Raw genomic sequence first — 23,909 nt, 5'->3', positions numbered from 1 at the left:
GTCTGCTCAGTTCCCTGGGGCCAAGAAGCCCTCTCTCCCGGGTCTTGCCCACCTGCCTACCTACCTGTCACCTCCCCAACCCAAACTCCTCTAAACGTCTTTGCAGCATGACAGATACCTGCCCTACACTGAGTCCAACGTGACCTTCGCTTGCATCTCCGCTTGCAGAGAGGTAGGATAGGGATGCTGCCCCGTTCTGGACTTGAGATAAGTTGCCCCACCACCTGGCCTTAATCTTTATGACCTAGCAGACAGGGACCAAGCAGCTTCTGTTTTGTCAAACTCCTTTGGACAAATATTCAACATTCAATGACAAGCTTTGTAAACCTAATGCTAAACAAGCAGACTGTATTTTCTTATAAGAAATGAGGGAAAGTGCAAGTGATCTCAGTACTGTTGGGGAAAACAAAAACAAGTTGCACCTGACCACCTGTTATCTAAAGGGGTCACAGCTTCTGTTTTTTCCTCTGTTGAGTGTTGGAGTTATAGGGGAGATACCACTTGTGTGTCTGGTATTGCTCAGGGTGACTCTTGCTAGAGGGAAAGGGGCCTGGCAGGAACCAGTTAGGGAGGACCTTCCAGGTGTAAGTGGTCCTGAGGCTTCCACTTGCTGTTTGCCTTTAGTTGATGACTGATCTATACACACTATGCTGCAATAAATGAACAAAACTCAGGGTTCTGAGAGCTGATGGAGGCTAGGAGGCCAAAGACAAGAAATTGGTGGAGAGGGAACACCCTGGTCTCTGTTCTTCCTAGCCTGAGGAGTGCCAGGCATGGGGACCTCTCTGGCCAGACTGGAAGGACTTGCTCTCTAGTGACTTCTGCACAGGAAGCAGACAGGGTGAGAGCAGTCCCTCCCACCCACCCCCTCCCCCAGGTCTTCCCTCCCTTCAGACCTGGGGATGAGGAAATAGGGTCACCTTTCTGCTCTGCATTTAGCACACAAGGCATCCCTGGAGGCAAGGTCCTGGCTTTTAGTCTAAGTCATCAATGTTAACAAAGGCTAGTTAATTAAGCTGCCTGACCCTTAAGGACACCAGGCTTTCATATCAATCTTTGCTTGAGTCATGATGACTGAACAATCCCTAGACTTAGTAATTAGAGAAAATTAGGTGATCAACACACACAAATGCACATTGCATCATCGAATAATGGTAGAGATGAAGAAGAGAGGGAAAAAGCAGATCTTTCTTTACCAAGTAATGGCTTCTAAGGTTACTGACTACAAAATGAACTAGAAAGAAAAAATAAAGTATGAGTGACCTTGGTAAAGAGATCAGGGCTGGAAACCTGGATTAGGCTATCTGAGTTTAAGTTCTGAGATTGAAAGAATTCTGTGAGACTTAAAAAGAGAAATACAGGGCTGGGGATATGGCCTAGTGGCAAGAGTGCTTGCATCCTATACATGAAGCCCTGGGTTCGATTCCCAAGCACCACATATATAGAAAATGTCCAGAAGTGGTGCTGTGGCTCAAGTGGCAGAGTGCTAGCCTTGAGCAAAAAGAAGCCAGGGACAGTGCTCAGGCCCTGAGTCCAAGGCCCAGGACTGGCAGAGAGAGAGAGAGAGAGAGAGAGAGAGAGAGAGAGAGAGAGAGAGAGAGAGAGAGAGAGAGAGAGAGAGAGAAAGAAATACAGGACTGGGGGCTTAGCTCAAATGGTAGAACACTTACCTAGCAAGTATGATACCCTGGGTTTGATCATCAATACTACAAGAAAAAAAAAACTGGAAGGAAGGAAGGAAAGAAAGAGAGAAAGAAAGAAAGAAAGAAAGAAAGAAAGAAAGAAAGAAAGAAAGAAAGAAAGAAAGAGCCAATATTAAGCTCAAGGGGCTGCTGGTTAGAAATGAAAAGAGCCTGGAGTAACTTGCAAGGCATGATCAGTTAGCAGCTGCTGTGGAGAAACAAAGCAGGAAAGGACTTAGAAAAGTTTCTGATAACATTGTAGGATCAAAAGTCATATTTTAGTATAAAAGAAACACTAAGTGATGGAAAGAGATCTGTAGATGAGACTACATAGTAAAGAATATTAGAGTCCAGGGCTTGGAGGAATGGCTTAAGTGGTACAGTGCTTGCCTAAATAAGAAAGCATGAGCCCCTGAGTTCAGTACTCAGTACAGCCAAGGGATAAAATATATTGATTCTACTGGAACAGTAGAAACAGAATGATACAAAGCCACTAGAATCAGGTGATGTTATGTTTTTGTGTATTAAAGAGAAATGGGTAACAGCAAAGGAAAAACCCGGAAGTCTCAGGAGAATGATCAGAGAGGGTGAGAATATGTTTTTCATCCCAAGGTCAGATGAAGCTCAAAAATGCAAAGGGAATCTTCTGAAAAATGTCTTACTAAAATAGGATTTAGCTGCATGCTGGTGGCTCATGCCTGTAATTCTAGCTACTCAGGGGGCTGAGATCTGAGAATTACAGTTTGAAGCCTGCCTAGGCAAGAAATAAAAGCCGAAGTGGAGCTGTGGCTCAAGTGGTAGAGCATCAGCCTTGAGTGAAAAAGCCAAAGGACAGTGTCCAGGCCCTGAGTTGAAGCCCCAGTACTGACACTGACACACACACACATACACTATTTATAGGCACTCTTTAAAAAATACTTCACTAATACTTACACGAGAGAACTTCTATTTATTATTTTTATTTTTTGCCAGAAATGGAGGTTTAAATTCAGGATCTCGAACTTGCCAGGCTGGCACTCTACTACTTGCTTTTTGCTGGTTAACTTGAGATGCAATCTTTTGGACATTTCTTCTTGGATTGGCTTTGAGCCTAAATCCTCCAGGTTTTAACCTCCTGAGTTTCTACGATAACAGGGGTTAGCCATTAATGCCTGCCTAAATTTTCTATTTTTGTTTTGTAAGATTGAGATTCGAGCACAGTATGCCCATTGGCTTGCTCTCTACCAAATGAGCTACATCTCCGGCCTCTAAAATGATTATTTGTAACAAATAAATTTTGGCAATTTAAATTGCAGAAAATATAATTATAAAAGTGTAAGTGAATTTGAGGTGCTCAAGGAAAGTCATAGCCCAGCAAGGTAACACTGGCCTGTAATCCCAGCACTCTGGAGGCTCAGACAGGAGGATCACATATTTAAGGCCTGCTTGGGCTACACAATGAGCCCCTGTCTCATTCTCCTCTTTCTCTCCCCTCAAATTAATTACTTTTGAAGTCTATTCTTATTGGTGACAGGTTTATAAAATGTATTTACAAACCTAAGAACATATAATAATTTAGGACCTCACAAGAGAAAAAAGAAGAGTGAATTTTCTTAAAAATATTTTCTTTAATTTTAAGTCTAAAGATGACAAGGAACAACTAAACTCATTGAGTTAAAACCATCTTTGGAATATATCTTAGAAAAAAAGAAAAAAGATGAATTAGAAAAAAAATCCAGCTGGGTAATAGTTTAGTATTTCAAATCTTTTCAACTTGATTTAATTAACTGAAATTTTATAAACCCTAAGTACAAATTGATTTTGTAAAAGAAAAACACATTATGTCTTTACAAGTGAGAATAAAGACCAGAAGTTCTTTACTGCTCTCTTGTGGCCAAAGCAAGTACTGCAGATAGAATAGATGTACAGCCCATGTCAAGTGAATAAAATGCACGTTAAAACTTTTGGAAGAGCTGGGAGAGCTGGCTCATGCCTGTAATCCTAGCTACTTAGGAGGATGATTTCTGAAAATTGCAGTTCAAAGCCAACCCAAGCAGGAAAGTCTGTGGGATTCTTATCTCTAATTAACCACCAAAAAGCTTGAAGTGGAACTGTGGCTCAAACGGTAGAGCAAAAAACTAAGGGATAACCCCAGGCCCTGAGTTCAAGCCACAGTACACGTATTACCGAAAACAAAACAACAACAAAAAAATCCTCACCAATTTCTGTAACAGAAGTCTACCTTTCACATTTTGGAAACTGGTCTTCACATTACAGAGAGCCAGTGAAGCCTTCAAATGGCTTGAATATACTCAATCAATCATATCCAGTCTCAGATTTGCACTGTCCCATATACTACTTGTTGCCAGACAAAACAATTAAGAATTTATTAACAAATGCCTTCTTAGACTCTCACCTTGTGTGGTTACTAGTTTTAAAAACCTGAGTAGTAATAGCTTTAAGGGCAGAGGCTGAGATTTTTAAGACTAAAAGCAAAGATTTTGACTATGGTCAAAATACTTAATAGCATCCACTATGCCTATAGAAGATGGAGTCCAATTTCTTCATTGGAAAGCATTCATTTGCTCTTGCTTCTGGAGAACTTAGGAATAGTTCAACTGTCCACAGCACCAACTTTAATTTTGACTGTAAAAGATTACTTAATTGCTAAAGTAAACCTCACCAGTGTGGTGCGCATGCAAAACACACTTCAACCTCCTTTGATAATATCCTTCGTACATTATCTATCAGCCATACTGTGAATAAGATGAGAACACTAGAAAAGCAAGTAAACAGAGGTTTTCTTGAGGGGCAGGGGATGGATAAGACAAGCAGATAAAAAATAAACAAACCAAATTTTGTTAAACCCAGAGGGTGCTTTAAAAAAATCACTTGGCTGGGCTGGGAATGTGGCTTAGAAGTAGAGTGCTTGCCTTGCATGCATGAAGCCTTGGATTCAATTCTACAGCATCACATAAACAGTGGCGCTGTGGCTTAAGTGGTAGAGTGCTAGCCTTGAGCACAAAGAAGCCAGGGACAGTGCTCAGGCCCTGAGTTCAAGCCCCAGGACTGGCAAAAAAATCACTTGGCTAAGATGAAAGTATGGGTACAACCTTGAAAAATGTTTCTGGAAGGATGACATACAGCAGCAGCATTTGAGAGGCTTAATGGAGAAGGGCAGGCAGCCGGAAGACTTCAGATGAGAAAAAGGGTGTTCAAAAGACTCACACAATGAATTTTCATTTTTAAAGGAATGGCTAATTCCTGGTAAAAGAAAACAAGTATAAGAGTCAGATAAGGATAGAATCAACTCTAGAGATCCAATATGTGAAGAAATAAGATATAAATAAAAATGAAAATGTAATATAAAAGTTACATGGAGGGCCAGGCGCTGGTGGCTCACACTGTAACCTAAACTACTCAGGATTGCCACCTGAAGCCAGCCTGGACAGGAAAGCCCATCAGACTCTTATCTCCAATTAACCACCAAAAAGCTGGAAGTGGAGCTATGGCTTAAGTGGTAGTGTGCTAGCCTTGATCAAAAAAGCGCAGGGACAGTATCTGGGCCCTGAGTTCAAGCCCAAGGATTGATACACACTGACACACACATCGACACACACATGATTACAGAAAGGGACGAATCATGTTCAAAATTCTTGTCCAAGGTTGTAGCTAGTCTGTGGAGTTAAACCAATTGGAATGAGGGTGAATTCCTATATTATGTAGAATAAAGCAGCCAGAGGTAGGATAGAACCCAGGGAAAGAATGTTGCCCGATGCTGGCTTTTTGAAGGCACTCAGAGACAGAGTGAGAGACTGTAGCTGCAGTGAGAAAGCAGATTATGAGACAAAGGTGATTTCTCACTTCCCTGTCCTAAAGAACTAAAAGTGACTCCAGGAACATTGTGACAACAAATGTATCATCAAGTAATACATAGAATCAATATGGTAGAAAGAAACCTACTTGGTAAGTGATTTCTTATAATAACATAGCTTCTAGGAGACAAGGTAAATTTGCTTTCAAGATACGCAATTCTGTAAAGTAGCTCTGGCTTAAATATAGAATTAGGTAAGTGGTGCATTATCTGGTTCTTAAAACAAATTTGCTGAAGCTAAAACTTCAAAGTTGGGACAATTAAGGAGTTTAATTTCCCTTTGGGTCTTGCAAAACCTATCTTCTAAGACAAAAATCTGATTAGAAAGTCTATAAAAATTCTAGAGTAAAAAAGTATAGAAGTGTGAAAGTGGATCTAGTGATGACAACTCTATGGCTTCCGTTGAGAGTGCAGAGTATCTGTTTGCTTTTTGAGGTAGTGCCCAGGGTTGGGAGGTCAGCTTTATTTCTCATGAATGCTACAGATGAGGAGAGCAGGTTAGGTAGGGCACTGTTATTGCATAATAACACCACTGTCCCTAATGGCTTACGGCCTTTCTCCTGATAAACAATGATCTTTTGGGGAAATTTCCTATCTTGGTTTAAGCAATGGAAAAATTAAAACCCAGTATTTACTTAGTCAACTTTATAGATGGAAGAGTCCAAGTGAGCTGATGACTTTTAAAAGGTAGCTAGCTGATAAGATGCTTCATGTAACTCTTAACTAGTCCTTACATGGTCGGCACCAGCATGGAGAAATTCACCATGTGGATCTGCAATGCAGTACAAGTTTATCTTTTTTCCCCTCAGTAGCTCAAACAGAAGGGCTTTTCTTACCATAGCTTTTATTTATTTTTAACACATAAAAGCTCACCTACCCAGAGTGTTTACTAACCCAATCTGAAAATGTGGTAATGCAAATAAGATATCTGCAAATGTGGTTAAAACAATTTTTTTGGTGGTACTGAGTATTGGATTCAGTGCCTCTAACTTGCTAGGCAGGCACTTAACACTTGAGCCTCCTGCTCTAGCAAAAGGATTTCTAACTCTGCTTTCTAATCTCAAATTTAAAACTTCCAGTGAAATAAAAAATGTAACTAAATATCCATATCAACAAAAAAGAAAAATTGAAATAGAAATTCAAGAAAGTAAAAAAACTCGAAAGTTTTACAAATATCTCTTCAGAGCACTTTGCTTGGGTTTAATGTGCTAGGGACAATTAAATTCTAACCATAACATAAAGTTACTACCAACAAAGGGAGTTTTTAAAAAGATGACATGACCACAGAAACATGGTCAGCCTCTGATTCAGAACAGGTAATGTGTAGAATAGATTATAAAAGAATAAGGAAATGATTTCCAAAAGTTTCTTTGAACATATTAAAGTTTTATGTGGCAATCTCCCTCCTCTCTAAAAATATAAGTCAAATCATAAATATATGTAGATATGAAGCCCCATGTTCTAAACTTTGTTTTCTTCGTTCAAATTTTAAAACATAACTCACTATGAACCTATCTAACTCAATTTGAGAGAGCAACAGTCTTGCATTAAGGCCAAACAGCTTATATTTGAATGACACAGCTATGAGAAAAGAACCGAAGATTTAAAAACAAACCAACCAACAAAATGTAAATCAACTCTCTAGAAAGCCCTTGGGAGAATTTTTCTCAACTAAGGAATTTCAGCATTAATACAAGCCTTTGAAGACAATATAAAATGAAGTAATGAGAGACAGCTTCAATTTACTATTCTACATAATGCTGAAATGTGGCCTTTATTGTCTTTCAAAGACGTAAGTACAGAAAAAAGCTGAGAACTCAAACTCATCTATAACTCATTCTCCCCAACCCCCAATAAACACATATGTAGGCTCTGAAGGATTCATGGGTGCTGTAGTATATGTGGGGAAATATACACCACACAAAGCAACTTTTCTTAATAGAGCACCCCAACCAAATTTTCAACCCTGAGTTTGAGTCTTCAGCATGTTAAACCTGATATACATACATATTTAAGGCTTAATCCTCTAGCTCTTACATTTAGAAGCATTGCTGTTCTGACTATTCATAATGTGTTTCACTTTTCATTATATTATGACACTGTCCAGGAGTCATAATCTGAGCAGCTTTCCTGAAGACCACAAATCCCAAGTTAGGGAAGGTATAGTAATCCAGGAAAAATAAAATAAAAGGAAGTTTCTAGATTGTTCCACAATATGTTTCATCAAGAATTACACTGTGTGACAATGGACAATGCTCATTAAAAAAAATTCCTTTCTCCTTTGCTTCTCTTAAGAATGGTGGTTATAATTTGCTTAATAATGCTTTTCCTGTGAAGCAGATATTTTCTTATGGCTATAGTTACTTGAGTAAAAAAAGAAATCAAAGATGTCTACCTGAATTTTCCAGTGTATAATTATATTACACCTCACAAATGGTTGATATAATGGCCTCAACTCTAGAATCCAGAATTCTACCCAGTATTATAAATTTATTTAGAACAAAATAAGGTATAACCAATTAACTAAATTATAATTTCCATCTTTTAAAAATTGTTTTAATATTGCAAGCCTGACCAGGAAATAACGATATGTCAACATGAAAGTGTGGATTTACAACTTGTTATAGAATGCAAAGGAGATCGTGGAGGTAAGGGGAGGCAACCTTGAAAGTTATAACGGTCCTAAGTAAGGAATTAACTTCCTATCAGGTACATGGGGCTCAAAGGATGTATACAAATATTTAAAATGCCATTCATTAAAACTTACACTCAAGACCAGGAAGAAGGGCTGCGGATATGGCCTAGTGGCAAGAGTGCTTGCCTCTAATACATGAAGCCCTGGGTTCGATTCCCCAGCACCACATATACAGAAAACGGCCAGAAGTGGCGCTGTGGCTCAAGTGGCAGAGTGCTAGCCTTGAGCGGGAAGAAGCCAGGGGAAGAAGCCAGGGACAGTGCTCAGGCCCTGAGTCCAAGGCCCAGGACTGGCAAAAAAAAAAAAAGACCAGGAAGAAAAGTTTATCCTGAGATACTTTTCTGCCTTGCTGCATTTTTTCCTAGGCATTAGGGAAGACGACAGCAAAATTAGGAAGAAATCTGGAATCATTAAACTAAAAAGTTAAAGAGAGTGTGGTACTTACACAAAGGGACCCTATCCTCAGTTGAGAGAGTGTCACTTCCCCTGCTAGAGTTAATCAGTAAGAAAGTACTTAATGTGAATCCTAATTTGTTACTTTGAGAAGCCAGGGTTCTCATTTAGGCAATGATTCTAAGAGTCTGGGAAAAGCTGGGCAACCGGTGGCACACACCTGTAGCTACTCAGGAGGCTGAGATCTGAGGATCAAGGTTCAACACCAGCCCAGGCAGGAAAGCCCATGAGACTCTCATCTCCAATTAACCACCTAAAAGCTGGGAGTGGAGCTATGGCTAAAAGTGGCAGAAAGCTAGACTTGAGCACAAAAATCCAGGGTCAGCGCCTAGACCCTGAATTCAAGTCCTAGTACTGGCACACACCACACACACATTAAAAAAAAGTCTGAAGAAAGAGAAGCTAAAGAATTTGAATATTCAAAAAGAGGGGCTGGGATGAGGAGATAAGTGACCTCATCTTAGAACTTAGTTCTCTGAGGTGAAGAAATAGAAAATTTGTAGCTATATTGAGTCTGGATAAATTTGGTTATCTATAGGTCACCGTTATGTTAGTCCTTCCATTTAGCCTTCTGATGATCAATTCCTACTTGCTCCTGGTGATGTCTGGAAGTTCCCCAAACTTGAACAGTAAGCAGCCTAGAGGTATGGGTGGTGCTGCTCTCTTTCTCACCACAAGTACTGGTGTCCTGTTAACTATCTGCAGGGACAGGGCAACAAAACAGGAGCTTTCCTTCACTATAATTTAGCTGCATTAAAATAGCTCAAAATTGTGGATATTACCCATATTTTATATACTACAGACCTTTTACAATGCATAACCAATTTGTCTTCTCATCTAAATGTCTCAGCCACTGCCAGCTTAAATCATGTTTGTGATTTCAGTCTGCCATGTTAACTTCTTGTAGTAATTCTAGGAAAATAACGCAACCTCAACACAAGAGACTCCAATCTTTCTTTCCTAACAGTTAAACATGAACACAGTTCCTAAGGGAAGTAAGAAGCAGATGTGACTGAAAGGAAAACATCTCCACTACTTCCTTCTTCAGTGAACTACTTCACACAGATTCAAACCAGCCAAGCCTTAGGTGGCTTTCCCAAAGGGGCCCAACTCCCTGTCAATCAGTCCACTTAATGCACGAGCAGAGCCAAAGGGAACCCAGAGGGTAGCAGCACATCAGTGAGCCTGACCAACATCTGAGTGCTGAGCAGAGATCTTTACATGACTGAGTACTCACACCAAGTCCTAAAAGCAAAACTTCATTTCTGCAGTAACCTGGTCTGGAGACCCTCTTAGATACACCTAGCCTCTGAAGCACCTTTGAGTTGTACGGATTTAAGAATAACTTTGAATTATAGAAGTTATTATATGCATCTTTAAGAATCACATTTTGATGATTATAAAATTTTTTCCTATTTTACAACATAGGTTCAGCTACACTGAAAAAAATTACACTGCTTATTGAAATACATTTCATTTTAGAAACAGACTACTAATGAAGTCTATTCAAAAACTCTAAAATAATTTCTGTAGTAAAATAAAGAGTGTGTTAAGAGAGCTACACAAAGAAGAAAACTTCCAGCTTTCTCTATAATGCTTGATATACTGTGAAACATGGCCAGCTCAACTCTGTAGCCAGCACCAAAGCTGAAAAGAATTAGTTACAATACACAGTGATACAATTAATGCTCTGGATTAATCTCACAGCCTTCCCGATTAGTACAAAGGAAAACCAGGCCTATCCCCTCTTTGAGGAGAAGTCCGGGATATAAAAGCAAGCATATCTCATCAGCTGATATGAAATTATAAAACCCCACAAGTCTGAGTATCTAAAATTTATAAAAGTCATCAGAAAATGCAAGCAAATTGGGCTTTAGTGCCATGGTTCCCCTGGATTCGAGGACAGTTCCCCTAAGAGTTACAAGGTCATCTTCTGGTTCATTTCCTTGGGTCTGTTGACGCACCAAGGCGATGGCAAAGCCCTGAAGGAGTTGGAGGAGCGCCTGAGAACCGTGGCTGCTCACCAGCCCCCTCTCGGCCAGGAGACTCACCGTGGGAACGCTGGGAGACTGCACTTAAGGAGGTGGTGTTAGTGGTGCTGTGCTGAACTGTTCTTCTCGGCCAGGTGCCGCAGAAAGCTGTCCTCACTCTGGCCTCTGTGGTTTAAAGGCTCACTCTTGAAGAGAGCTGGCGGTGGGGGCAGGTGGGGGACTGGAGGGATAGGAAGGTGGTGCGGGTGGTGAGGGTGAGGGTGGATGTGCAGGTGTGAGAAGGGGTGGGGGACAGGCCGAGGGGGAAGAGAGCCCACCGGGTTCACACTGGCCGGAGGGGCTGGGCTTGGTGGCGTGCTCACTGTGGAAGGGACGGAAGGGACAGGAGCAGCTGGGGCAGAGGTAAGTGGGATCTGGGCCGCAGGCGGCACGTTCACGGGACTGGTTACCCGAAAGCACTTCTCCTTGTGTGCCTTGAGCATGTTGGAGAAGCGGAAGCGCTGGCCACACACATCACAAGGGTAGGGCTTCTCGCCTGTGTGAGTTCTGCGGTGCCTCTTCATGTTGGGGCGGCTGGTGAAGCTTTTGCCACATATTTCACAGATAAAAGGCTTCTCTCCTGAGATGAGTGAGCACAGATACAAAAACCCATTGACATACTGGGAGATAAGTATGCTTTCCTGCCATCCTGGTGTTAACAAAAAGGTTACAGATACTCTTCCCCACAGAATTTTTTTTTTTTTTTTGTCAGTCCTGGGGCTTGGACTCAGGGCCTGAACACTGTCCCTGGCTTCTTTTTGCTCAAGGCTTGCACTCTGCCACTTGAGCCACAGTACCACTTCCAGCTTTTTCTGCTTATGTAGTGCTGAGGAATCAAGCCCAGGGCTTCATGCATGCTAGGCAAGCACTACCACTAAGCCACATTCCCATCTCCTCCCCACAGAATTTTATATTCCAGTCAGGAGCTCCTCCAACTTGGGAACTAACAGGTCAGAGTAGACACAAGCACTACTTGATACCATCTACCATCTTGATTTGATTCAAAGGAGGGAGGGAGGGATGAGGGGAAGAAGAGGGGGTGGGGGTGGCTAGTGTGGCTTGCTTAATGTACAGCTTGTCCCAACACTAACACCTGCTGCTGAGAGTTGTTCCTATCACCTCAAAGGCTGCTCCCTTTCCTTCTAATAGGTGTGCTTGCTCCACTGTGTATGGAGTCTTACTGTGCACCAGGCTCAAGGCTAACCACTTTACATCTATATTAATGTTGGTGAACCTCACAGATGGGGAAGTCAGGAGATTTGCTCAAAGCTACCTGCTAGCAGAGAGAGAGAGAACTGAAAACTCTGAAGTCTAGTGCTGACATGTAAACCACAGCAAAGAACAGTCTAGGTCTTGCATATAATTTAATTTATAATACAATTTTGTTGAGGAAAGGAATACACTGACCAGAGGATTAAGTGTCGGAACTAGGATTGCTCCTGCTGCGATCCTAGCTACTCGGGAGGCTGAGATCTGAGGATTGTGGTTCAAAGCCAGCCTAGGTAGGAAAGTCTGTAAGATTTTTATCTCTAACCACCAAAAAGCCAGAAGTGGAACAGTAGCTCAATTAATTGGTAGATGGTCAGCTTTGAGCAAAAACAAAACCTCAGGGAACAGTAGGTAGGCCTCGAGTTTAAGAACCACCTCCAGTTTAAGACCATGTACTGTTTTGTAGAGTTTTAAATTATCTTTCATTAATAAAGAACTGGTAATCTTCTCACCTATCAGTTCCTTTCCTTGAGATCTACCTGGTTGAATACAGTGACAAACCTGGAAACTGACAACCAGGTCCTAGAATGTTGCTTCTTACACTTACAATGTCTGGTAGGTCCTATTATTTTATTACTTGCTACATTAAGTATGCAGTCTGGAGTCAGACTGCTTAGCAAGTTATTTTAATATGAGCTGCGGTTCTTTGTCTGAAAAATAACCCACCCAACAGTTTGTTGGGACAGAAAACACAATTGCTTAGAACAGTACCTAACATAATAGACACTCACTGTGTTTTAGCTGCCGTTCCTCTCATTATCACTTTTGTTATTTATTGGACCGGTGGCTCTGTGAGGACAGAAACCAGGTCTTCATTCATCCTTGTGTTAAGACACCTGGCACTGTGCCTGATACAAGTATCCAGGAAGTATTCTGCTTTGAATTCACCCTGTGTCCATACCATCCTAAGAACCCTGCCTGATGCTTGGTCAGCTTCCCTAGATAGGACATGTCTCACTTCTCTTTAACTGCAAGAGAACAGCTCAATCAATGTCAGTTCCCACAATGACTTTACTTCTCATCCAAACACATTGCTGTCTCTAAATGTTACTTTAACCAATCTGAAGGGACCTCCCTTTTCTTTTCTAAAGCTAACTCCTCTCCTGTATTTCTCACATACTACTACCAGAGGCTAGACAATTCTGCTAGTAAGTGGCACAGCCAGATTTATCTAAACTCACCACCCAACGGCTTTCCAAAGGTTTGACATTACAAAGAGTATTAAAAAACAGATGAGGCTAAGAATGTGGTTTCGTGGTAGAGTGCTTGCCTAGTATGCATGAAGCCCTGGGTTCCATTCCTCAGTACTACATAAACAGAAAAAAACAGAAGTGGTGCTGTGACTCAAGTGGTAGAGTACTAGCCTTGAGCAAAAGAAGCTCAGGGATAGTGCCTAGGCCCTGAGTTCAAGCCCTAGGACTGACAATAAATAAATAAATAAAATAAATAAATAAAATAAATAAAACAACAGATAACACACCAGGAAGAAGTATTTCAACACTGATGTTAAAGAAGGTCCAGTAGCCAGGTGCTGGTGGCTCACGCCTATAATTCTAGCTACTCAGGAGGCTGAGATCTGAGGATCACAGTTCAAAGCCAGCCCAGGCAGGAAAGTCTGTGACACTCTTATCTCCAATTAACCACCAGAAAACCAGAAGTGGCACTGTGGCTCAAAGTGGTAGAGCACTAGCCTTGAGCTAAAGAGCTCAGGGACAGCAGCTAGGCCCAGAGTTAAAGTCCCACGACCAACAACAACAAAAAAAGGTCCAGTATACTCAATGTACTAAGAACTACTATAGACTAGCTGTCAGGGGCTCAAACATATTATTCTAGATACTCAGGAAGCTAAGATCTGAGGATTGCTGTTCAAAGCCAGCCCAGGCAAGAAAGTTCATAAGACTCTTATCTCCAATTAACCACCAGAATGCTGGATGTGGAGACGTGGCTCAAGTGGTACAGTACTACCAATAAGCAAAAGAAGTTCAGGAACAGCACCCAGGACCTGAAGCCCCAGAACTGGCAAAAACAAAAACAAAAACAAAAACAAAAACCAACTTCTATACATAGTAAGCAAAGCTGGCATCAGTGACTCATGCCTAGCTATTTAGGAGGCTGAGATCTGAGGATCACAGTTCAAAGTCAGCCCGGGCAGAAAAGTTTGTGACTCTTATCTTCAGTTAACTACCAAAAATGTTGAAAGAGGAGCTGTGGCTCAAGTGGCAGAGTGCTAGCCTTGAGCAACAAGAAGCCAGGGACAGTGCTCAGGCCCTGAGTTCAAGCCCTAGGATTGGCAAAAAAAAAAAAAAAAAAAAAAAAAGCAGCAGCAGCAGCAGCTCAGGGACAGTGCCCAGGCCTGAGTTCAAGCCCCAGCACTGACCAAAAAAAAATTAGTTAAGTGAAAATTTTCAAAATTGTAATTTTCACTGTGTATGTATATATGTATATAATCCATACATATATATGTATGGATTATATACACATATAAATATACATATTTGTATATACACAGATGTATATACACATATACATTATATAATATTAAGTTATATGTTTTATTTTAGATAACATACAATAATATATTATATATGTATATATTTCACTTAGAAAGCACACTTGTGGTTTATGTTTTACGCAGACCTACAGATGATTACCAACAAGTGCCTGAGACAAAGCTGTACCTTTCCCAATAAATCCTTACCAGTGTGTGTTTTCATGTGTTCGTCAAAGTACTGCTTCATGTTGAAGTCCTTGCCACACCACTGACACATGAACTGCTTGTGCCCAATGTGGATGCTCATGTGGGAGCGGAGCTGGTACTTGTACTGAAACCTCTCATCACAGTTCTGCATTAGACACAGTGGAGATACTTGAATGCCAAGTACAGACACTTTACCACTCTCTAACAGAGTTTATTTTTCATACTCAAAACGTAATCTGCTTCAGTCAACTATTTTGGCTTTGCTGTTTCTGCAGTTAAGTTATAAATAAAAGGGAAAATTTCTCATATAATTATCATTTTTTAAAGCATGTTCCACTTCTCTCAGTCACTGAGAAAAGAAAGATAAGTTATTAGATGATATCCCCAAGTTAACCTAAGAGAGTTAGGTGTGTGGTAAATAGAATGTTTGTCTTCCTAGCAGTGAGAGTGCATGAGGAGTTTAAGTGGCAGGCAGCCTTGTGTGTTGTGTCCTAGAACCTTGCTCTCACTGCTGCACTATCTATTTACAGGTTGCTGATTCTGTTTCTACTCTGTGTGTGACATGTTCCTTACCTCACATCTGAAGGGCTTCTCTCCAGAATGCTGCAAGGAATGCACCTTGAGCGACATGCTACGTTTGAATGACTTTCCACAGGTTTCACATGTAAATGGCATGTCTTTCGTGTGTGCTGTAACATAAAAGACACTTGTACTCAAAATCTCAAACTGGAAAACACATATGTCATGTTGTAAGGCATTATGCCATGTTAAGCTTCTCTTCCCTGATCTGTGACACTTTAATAGCAATGTTCTGAAGGGAAAAATAAATAGCAATCTTGAAAAGAAATCTGGGTGAGGAAGATTAAACCATTCAATTTTGTGATGCCTAACAAAGACATGCTGTATTTAGTCTCAACATGTCAAAACTAAGTATTGCAATTCTTCATTTCTTGCCCAAGCTAGAGCATACCAAACACCAAAGAGAAAGGGAAAACTATAGGTGTGAGAGAAGCAGAAAAAACTTACCAACCATGTGTTTCCGTACGTGGGCCATGGTGTAGAATTTCTTCTCACAGATTTCACAGGCAAATTTCTTTTCTGCATATCCATGGACAATCTTGATATGTTCATGAAGGGACCAGAGTTTCTTGAATGATTTGTTACAGGAAACACACTAAGCAGGATAAACAGAAATAATCTTTATTTGCTAAGGCTTGCATAGAGCCATACTGACCTCATGTCAGATGAAATGGGTTTATTTTAGATTCATGTCACAAGGCCAGAATCCCAACAAATGTTATCCATCCACGGAGTCCAGATTCCAACACCAATATATGTGTTCTAGTTTCCAAGATACACTTTTAGACACCCTTTAGGAGTATGAAAACAATAGCAAAAACTAAAACAAGATAAAAGGGAAAATTCTACTGATATCAAAGAAATGCTTTCTATTTATTAAGTTAGTACTGAACCTGCAAAAACAATCAAATTTATTCAGTATGTGGATTACCACATATGGCTACCTCATAAATATACATCACTATGCAGTTAACAGGTATTTGTCAGAGAACAAAAAGTAGTTTTAAATTAGCATAAATAAAAATAAAGTGAAACAATATATATGTACACACACATATAATGCTTATCTAAAGGAGTATAAAATGTTTTCATTCCTTAGAAAATGCATTTGGAGACTTCATTAAAAAATGTATATGTAATCAAAATGTACTTTATCTTCCTAAATTTAATTTACTCTGGCAGCAGATTATATACCATAAACTATTAGCCTCATTCTCCTTTTCCCCTATACCTCAGCTATAGATCTCTGTTACATAAATGAGTGGGAAATATAGTCACACTGCTTACTCCCTTGTGAATTATTATGGATCATTAATGTTGAGCATAAGGTTGATTAAAACATAACATTTCTGATTAAAATAAAGCAATACCAAGAATTCTTGGTAACCCTCCAGACACTGGAGTCCTTAGGGGATGGATCAGTATTCTTTGTAAGTGAAGCTCTCTGATTGCCACCATCGTTGTAGAAAACAGAACTCTGAGAACAGTTGAAAAGCAAGGCTCTGGTTGGACACTGCTTCAGAAAAGGATAAATTAGTTCTATGAAGCATCTTTATTTTTGTGTGTGTGTTGGTCCTGGGGCTTGAGCTCAGGGCCTGGCCACTGCCCATGAGCTTTTAGGCTCAAGGCTAGAGTTCTACTACTTGAGCCATAGCTCCATGTCTGGATTTTTGGTGGTTAACTGGAGACAGGAGTCTCATGGACTTTCCTGCCTGGGCTGGCTTTGACCCTTGATCAGATTGCAGATCCGAACTCAGATCTCTGCCTCTTGAGTTGCTAGGATTATATATTTGAATCATCAGCATCAGATTATAAGCCATATTTTAGGAAGATTTTTGATTTTTGTTAATAATCAGAATTATTGGGATCTATATACAAAAACAAAGCAAATGTTTTTTTGTTTTTTTTAGGGTTTTCATTTAGCAGAACCTCAGAACCTAAGCACCAAGTTTAGACATATGACAAGGAACAGCAAAGAGGTCACTTTAAAAAAGGGGATTTGTTAAATGTTTTTATAACTCAAAGCAAATTCAAGTTAAAAAATGAAAGAAAAAAAAAAAAAACCCCAAACAAAAAAATCACCAATAGCTACAGATCAGGAAGACCTTTTCAGTTAGGAGTCATCACGGAATCCAAATGTGACCCCTAGGGCGCAGCATTGCATCATGCTCCTGTTGGCTTGCCGGGCTGCAACAATTCATGCTCAGAGCAAGGGCGCTGGAGAACATGGGTGCCAGATTCAGTCTTCTTTTATTTACTTGGTGAGTGGAGATCAAGTCACAATTGACAAGTAAAATTAGCAAATGTAGTTTGTTTAGAAAATCTTTTTAATATAAGGAGTTTGTCTTAAAAGCAATAGAAGATTAAAGATGACTACCAATATTAGCAACAAACACTCCAAAAAACAAAAGTAAAACAATTTATCCTTTAGAAAGTTAGCTTAAAAATGTACAAACATTCCTATGGTACATATTTTAAGGAGATATTAACAGGTTTACCTTTTGTGAACATTCGTGACTATGAAACCGTAAGTGCAAACCAATACAGCCATAATCCACTTAGCATAATGTAATTAGTCCATTTCTTACCCTATCACAATACAGTTCATTCAAGACACCAGCCTGGTTTGAATACCATGGTTCTTTACCTCAACAACACTGTGCAGTAGCATTATAAAACCCTACTGCCAGGTGAGCAACATTTTCAACCAGCTCAGCCTCTGTTTAAAGTCGGAATATTCCCATGGGCTCAGCCTCTTGACCAATTTAGGGTTGCCATCTCTCCACTGGTGACAGCAAACTCACTCCTGGAGATCTTCCATTTCCACCGGTCTGAGTCATTACGGTTTGTGTCCGTAATCAGCTGCACTCTATAGAACCTCATATCCTTTTAAATAGAAAGGGGCCTTTCTCTACTCCTGACCTTTACTTAACATCTCCCATTTTGACAGAGAAGATGCCAGAATGAATAATCCTGTGTGTCCTACAACACTGAATTTCAGTGCAAAGTTGGTGCTGACTTTACGTCCTGGTCAATAACTTTCACAGCTCCCCCTTTCAGTGTGCCTGGATTCCCACTAGTCCAGCGTCAGTTAAGTATAATGCTTTTGAAATACAATGTTAAGCCTTGGTTTTGAAAAGACCCAAGCAGCAGCTTCTAAAATGAGAAATTGGTGAAATCTGTCCCTTCCGCCTCTATCGTATTTATTCTCTTGGCAGACACCAGGTGAATCTGAACAGCCAGGTTCTATCCTGGAAAGTTTGCCCTCTCGGTGGTGAGACCTACCTGAATGTTTTTTTCACAGTCTGTTTGCTGGTGAAGGGCCAGCTCACTTTCCAGGACAAACTTCTTGCCACATTTATCACAGATCTGCATGCGCCTGTGAGTTACGTTCATGTGCTTCTCCAGGTACCAGCGAGTATTAAACACCCTGGGGCACTTCTCACAGGTCAGAGTCTCTTTCTCTTCACACTTAGCTTTCTGGACTGGTGCTTTGGGCTCCTTTGTGGCCCGCTTCTTACGCTTGGGTGGCTCTACACTCTTCCTACGCCCCCTTGTAGTTCTGGGAGTAGGGGAAGTGGCAGCTGCTGCAACAGAGGCAGCTCTCCGTGTTCGCCTTTGTGTAACGCTGGCTTTCTCTACTAGCTTCTCCTTTTTCTTCTGCCTTTCGTTCTCTCCATAGTCATTGCTGTCATCAGTGGCCTCTTCCTCACTCTCTTCCTCTTCCTCCTCGCTGCTCGTCTTAAGAACAGGAGTCTCTTTGGACTGAGAAGAGACACCCTTTTCCCCTTTAGATACATTTAATGTTTGATTATTAAGGTTTACCTCCACTATGATCTGCTCCCTTTTGTAAGAGACTTCCTCCTCCTCCTCCTCCTCCTCCTCCTCTTCTTCCTCTTCTCCTTCTGTGTCATCAGAATTCTCCTGGTCTTCTTTGACAGCACGCACATCAGACACTGCTCTTGTCTCCCTGAAATATGGCTGTTCTTCTGTCTCGTGGAGATGTGGTTTGCTCATCTTGGTGTCCACTAACACAGAATAAGGGCTACCTGATTCCCTTTTATACACTTTGGTGGACAGGTCAAGTTCTTGGTTGGCACCATGATAAAAAGTAGACGGGATCTGACCACGATGGCTATCTTCTTGTGCCATCCCTGCTACATGCACAGCACAGTTTTCAACCAGCTCCTGAGAGGAACTGGCCGTGTGGCTCATTGGTAAGCAGCCCCAAGCAGTTCAGACTATAGAGAAATAGCTTTAAAACAAGGTAATTATTAAGACTCAAATCTCTTTCCATCCACAGAACTTAAGTGAAAAAACAAAACAAAACAAAACACTCCCGGAGCCTGTGTGCAATTCTTGAAGTGTCACAGCACCAAAGCATGTCAAACAGGATTGGTATCACGATAAGAACAGAGCACGGCTAATTTTCTTCTGAAGAGCACTGCAAGGGACTTGAAATATCTTATCTACAAAGAGAAACAAAGAGAAAACAATATCAGATACCTTCTGATATTTTCCTCCTGAGTTCATACATTTGTCACAATGTAGCTTAAAATGATTAAAATCCTTACATATAAACACTTTATGCTACATAAAGAGTTCAGCATTTTCTGTTAAGATGTGAATTCTATGACAGGAAGAGCCACATCTGTCCAGTTCACCAAAGTATCCTCAGAGCTAAGCATACTGACTACCATATAGTATTTATATGACAAATTATCTACTGTGACATGACATTCATTATCCTAGATGCTACAGGATATAGAGATATGGCAGAATATATGGTCTCTGCCCACAAGGCATGTATAGTCTCATACAAGATGCCATGTACCACATCAGAGCTACATAGGGGCGGCATTCTTTCGGCATCAGTCACCACCATGCCTACCACAGTCCATGAATCAAGGTGATGAGACCAGTACTGCAGACCATGGAAGCAAAGCAATTCATTGCCATAACCAATGAAGAATAAGAAAACATCCCTGGCCTTGAATTGAATAATTTTAAAACTTAGGTGTATATATAATTGTTTTCAGGTATACGAGTGATTTTAAAGTTGGTAAACATTTTAAAACCCATTGTAGGGGCTGGGGATATGGCCTAGTGGCAAGAGTGCCTGCCTCATATACATGAGGCCCTGGGTTTGATTCCCCAGCACCACATATACAGAAAATGGCCAGAAGTGGCGCTGTGGCTCAAGTGGCAGAGTGCTAGCCTTGAGCAAAAAGAAGCCAGGGACAGTGCTCAGGCCCAGAGTCCAAGCCCCAGGACTGGCCAAAAAAAAAAAAAAAAAAAAATTAAATAAATAAATAAATAAATAAATAAAACCCATTGTAGCCGGTGCAGGTGGCTCACGCCTGTAATCCTAGCTACTCAGAAGGCTGAGATCTGAAGATCACAGTTCAAAACCAGCCTGGGAAGGAAAGTCCATAAGACTCATCTCCAATTAGCCACCAGAAAATCAGAAGTGGCACTTTGGCCCAAAGTGGTAGAGCATTAGCCTTGAGCAAAAGAAGCTCAGGGATAATGCCCAGGCCCTGAGTTCAAACACCAAGACTGACAAAATATAAAAAAAAATTTTTTTAAATGTAAGCCATTGTATCATAATTCACTAGGTTCCCTCAATAACTGGGTGACTCTTCATCAGTTCATGTGCTGAAGTCTCAGTTCTGAGAAACCATAACCATCAGGTTGATATAGTTCCAAGAAAAATAAAATCATCCATTAGAAAAAAAAGATTAGGACACACCATTTGTTTTGTGACAAGCCTCACATTGCTGCTAAGCCAACCACTTAACTGTTGAGTCACATGAGTACTACTGCAAACATGGACCCTGAGTAGCTGAAAAAAGGAGACTGGAGTTCACTGAGTGCCCGCCACATGCATGGGCCCTGTAAAAATCCTATTATTTATTTTTTTCTATTTAATATTCCACTATAAAACTTTGAGGTTGATTTTCATTTTAATCAATTTATTAAATTTTTTTGGTACTGGTCCTGGGGCTTGAACTCAGGGCCAGGGCACTGTCCCTGAGCTTTTAGCAATCAGTATTTATTGTTTACATTACCACTGTGTGTGATAACTATTCTTTGCTATTCCTTTAACTTTTAACTATTCTTTAACTATGCCTTTGCTATGCTATTCTCTTCCTTTGTCCTTACAAACTGATTCTTCTTTTACTAGACGAGTACTTTACCACTAGGCCACATTCCCAGCCCCTGATTCTTCTTTTAAAAAAATTTACTTTTGTGTTAATCAAAAGCGCATGGTAATAAATGCCATCATGTTTACTTGACATCTGTATAGATATATTTAATAGGTTCTTGTATTTATAAATGAAGAAATTACAGCTCAATTTTGTAGAATGTGAGACTTTTGGAAAGTCATACATACATAATATTATAACAAAGACATCTATATTCAAAATCAAGTGAAAATAAATCTGAGACCAATAAAGCAGAGCTATGTAATAAATATCAGGAGGATCATTAGAAAAGAGCTGTGGATTTGGCTAGGGCACATGGAGGGGACTAGAAAGCAGTAAAAGGAGACAGAAAGCCAGACACAGTTGGGCATGCTTCTGATGCCAGCTACGTAAGAAGCTTGAGTGGGAGAACTGTGAAACAGAGGCCAGCCTGGGCAAACAGACCTGTAAAAGAAAGAAGGAAAGAGAGAAAGAAAAAAAAAGGAAGGAAGGAGAAATTATACTTCCAAAAGAAACTATGATATAAGCTAGATGCCAGTGGCTCATGCCTGTAATCCTAACTACTCAGAAGGCTGAGATCTAAAGACTGTAGTCTGAAGCCACACTAAGTAGGGAAGCCTGTGCAACTCATCCATAATTAGCCACCAAAAGGCGAGAGGTAGAGCTTTATGGTTCAAGTGGTAGAGTGCTAGCCTTAAGCACAAAAGCTCAGGGACAACACCCAGGCCCTGAGGTAAAGCCCCAGGATCCATTAAAAAAAAAAAAAAAGTAAAGAAAGAAAAAGGAACTGCAACATTGACCTCTGGGTTTCCAAATATCTTTGTCATGAAACAGACTAAGAAAGGTCTTCATTTTCCTAAGGAAGTATAATCCTCATTGTCCATTTTTGGTAAGCAAATGATGACAACTGGAAAAAAAGATCAAGAGGATGAAGCTAGTGATCATGGGAAAACAGAGGAGTAAGCAGCTTAAGAAACAAAATCAGGGCAGATGCCAATGGCTCATGGTTTGAAGCCAGCCTGGGCAGAAAAATACAAGAGACTCTATATCCAATTAGTCAGCAAAATACAACCCTGGAGACACATGGCACAAGTGGGAGAGCAATCAAGCCAAGTAAGAAAGAGATCCTGTGTTTAAGCCATATTACTGGAGCACATACATATATAAAGGGGGGGAAAAAAAAGAGAAACAAAGTCAGTTCTATTCAAGAACATCTCTGTTCTTGCAAGTGCCTTCTTAATGGCTGATCTGAGAAGCTTCAGAACTTGCTACAGTCCATTGGCAGCTATTATGGTTCCAGTTCCTACTCCTTTCAAATGAGTGTGTAAGGTCTTGTTGCTATTCATTAGCATTGGGAACAGCCAGTCATGTACTAATTTCTTTCTTAACTCTCTAGATTAAGAAAGAAGAGCAACATTTAAACTGGGCATTGGTTATGTGTGTCTGTAATCCCAGCTATTTGGAAGGCGTGGGCAGAAGAATTGCAAATTCAAAGCCAGTCTGGGCAAAGGTAGAGGTGAAGCTCTGTCTCAAAAACAAACAAAATAAGCTGGGTGCCAGTGGCTTATGCCTATAATCCTAGCTACTTAGGAAGCAATGATTGTGGTTTTTGGCTAGCCAAGGCAGAAAAGTTTATTAGACTAATGGGTGGGTGCAGTGTTGTGTGCCTGTAATTCTAAACTATGTGGGAAGTTTAGGTGGAAGGATTATAGTTCCAGGCCAGCTGAAATGAAGATGTCCCCGAGACTCCATCTCAACAGAAAGATGTTAAGTGTGGTTGTACATGCTTGTCATCCTAGTTACACTGGGGACACTTAAAACAGACATATCATGGTATGCCTAGGCAGGAAGCAAGACCTTATTTTAAAAATAAAAAGGACTGGAAGCATGGCTCAGTAATACAGTGTCTGCCTAGTGGCTTGAGGTCTTGAGTTCAAACCCTAGGACCACAAAAAATTGAATTTTTAAAAAAGCGACTGGGTGGTATAGCCCAATTGGTAAAGTACTTACTTACCTAGCACACACAAGGCCCTGGAATAATCTTCAGTACTGAAAGCAATCTTTTAAACATTAATTATGCATCTATTCTTTTTATTTTTTGTGCCAGTCCTGGGGCTTGAACCCAGGGCTTAGGTGCTGTCTTTGTGCTTTTTCGCTCAAGGCTAGTGCTTTACTACTCTACCACTTGAGCTGTACTTTCACTTCTGGTTTTTCTGATGGTTAACTGGAGATAAGAGTCTCACAGACTCCTGCCCAGGCTGGCTTTGAACTGCAATTCTCAGATTTCAGCTTCCTGAGTAGCTAGGATTATAGGCGTGAGCCACCAGAGCCCAGCTTATACATCATCTCTTTATGAGTAGATCACCAACCATCATATTTTTCCATAACTTGTACATTCTGGACTTTAAGCTCAAAAGTACAATCTTCCCATCCTCAGCTTC

At 40.6% G+C, this 23,909-nt stretch overlaps 1 protein-coding gene across 1 annotated transcript in view; it reads right to left on the bottom strand.

Annotated features, from left to right (window-relative positions):
• Window positions 1-2,551: 2,551 nt before the first annotated feature.
• Window positions 2,552-23,909, bottom strand: part of Znf652 (zinc finger protein 652) — a 47,783-nt gene continuing 26,425 nt past the window's right edge. The window contains exons 2-7 of the mRNA XM_048365219.1: window positions 18,545-19,728; window positions 15,707-15,854; window positions 15,254-15,369; window positions 14,681-14,825; window positions 9,049-11,293; window positions 2,552-2,572 (exon numbers count right to left, since the gene is read on the bottom strand). Of these exons, the coding sequence (XP_048221176.1) occupies window positions 10,773-11,293; window positions 14,681-14,825; window positions 15,254-15,369; window positions 15,707-15,854; window positions 18,545-19,474 (1,860 nt within the window). The 5' untranslated portion in view covers window positions 19,475-19,728 and the 3' untranslated portion in view covers window positions 2,552-2,572; window positions 9,049-10,772. The remainder of the gene's footprint in view (window positions 2,573-9,048; window positions 11,294-14,680; window positions 14,826-15,253; window positions 15,370-15,706; window positions 15,855-18,544; window positions 19,729-23,909) is intronic.

Source organism: Perognathus longimembris, chromosome 17, assembly GCF_023159225.1.
Source record: "Perognathus longimembris pacificus isolate PPM17 chromosome 17, ASM2315922v1, whole genome shotgun sequence".
Classification (NCBI taxonomy): Eukaryota; Metazoa; Chordata; class Mammalia; order Rodentia; family Heteromyidae; genus Perognathus; species Perognathus longimembris.
This window is presented reverse-complemented; position numbering and strand designations above follow the sequence as displayed.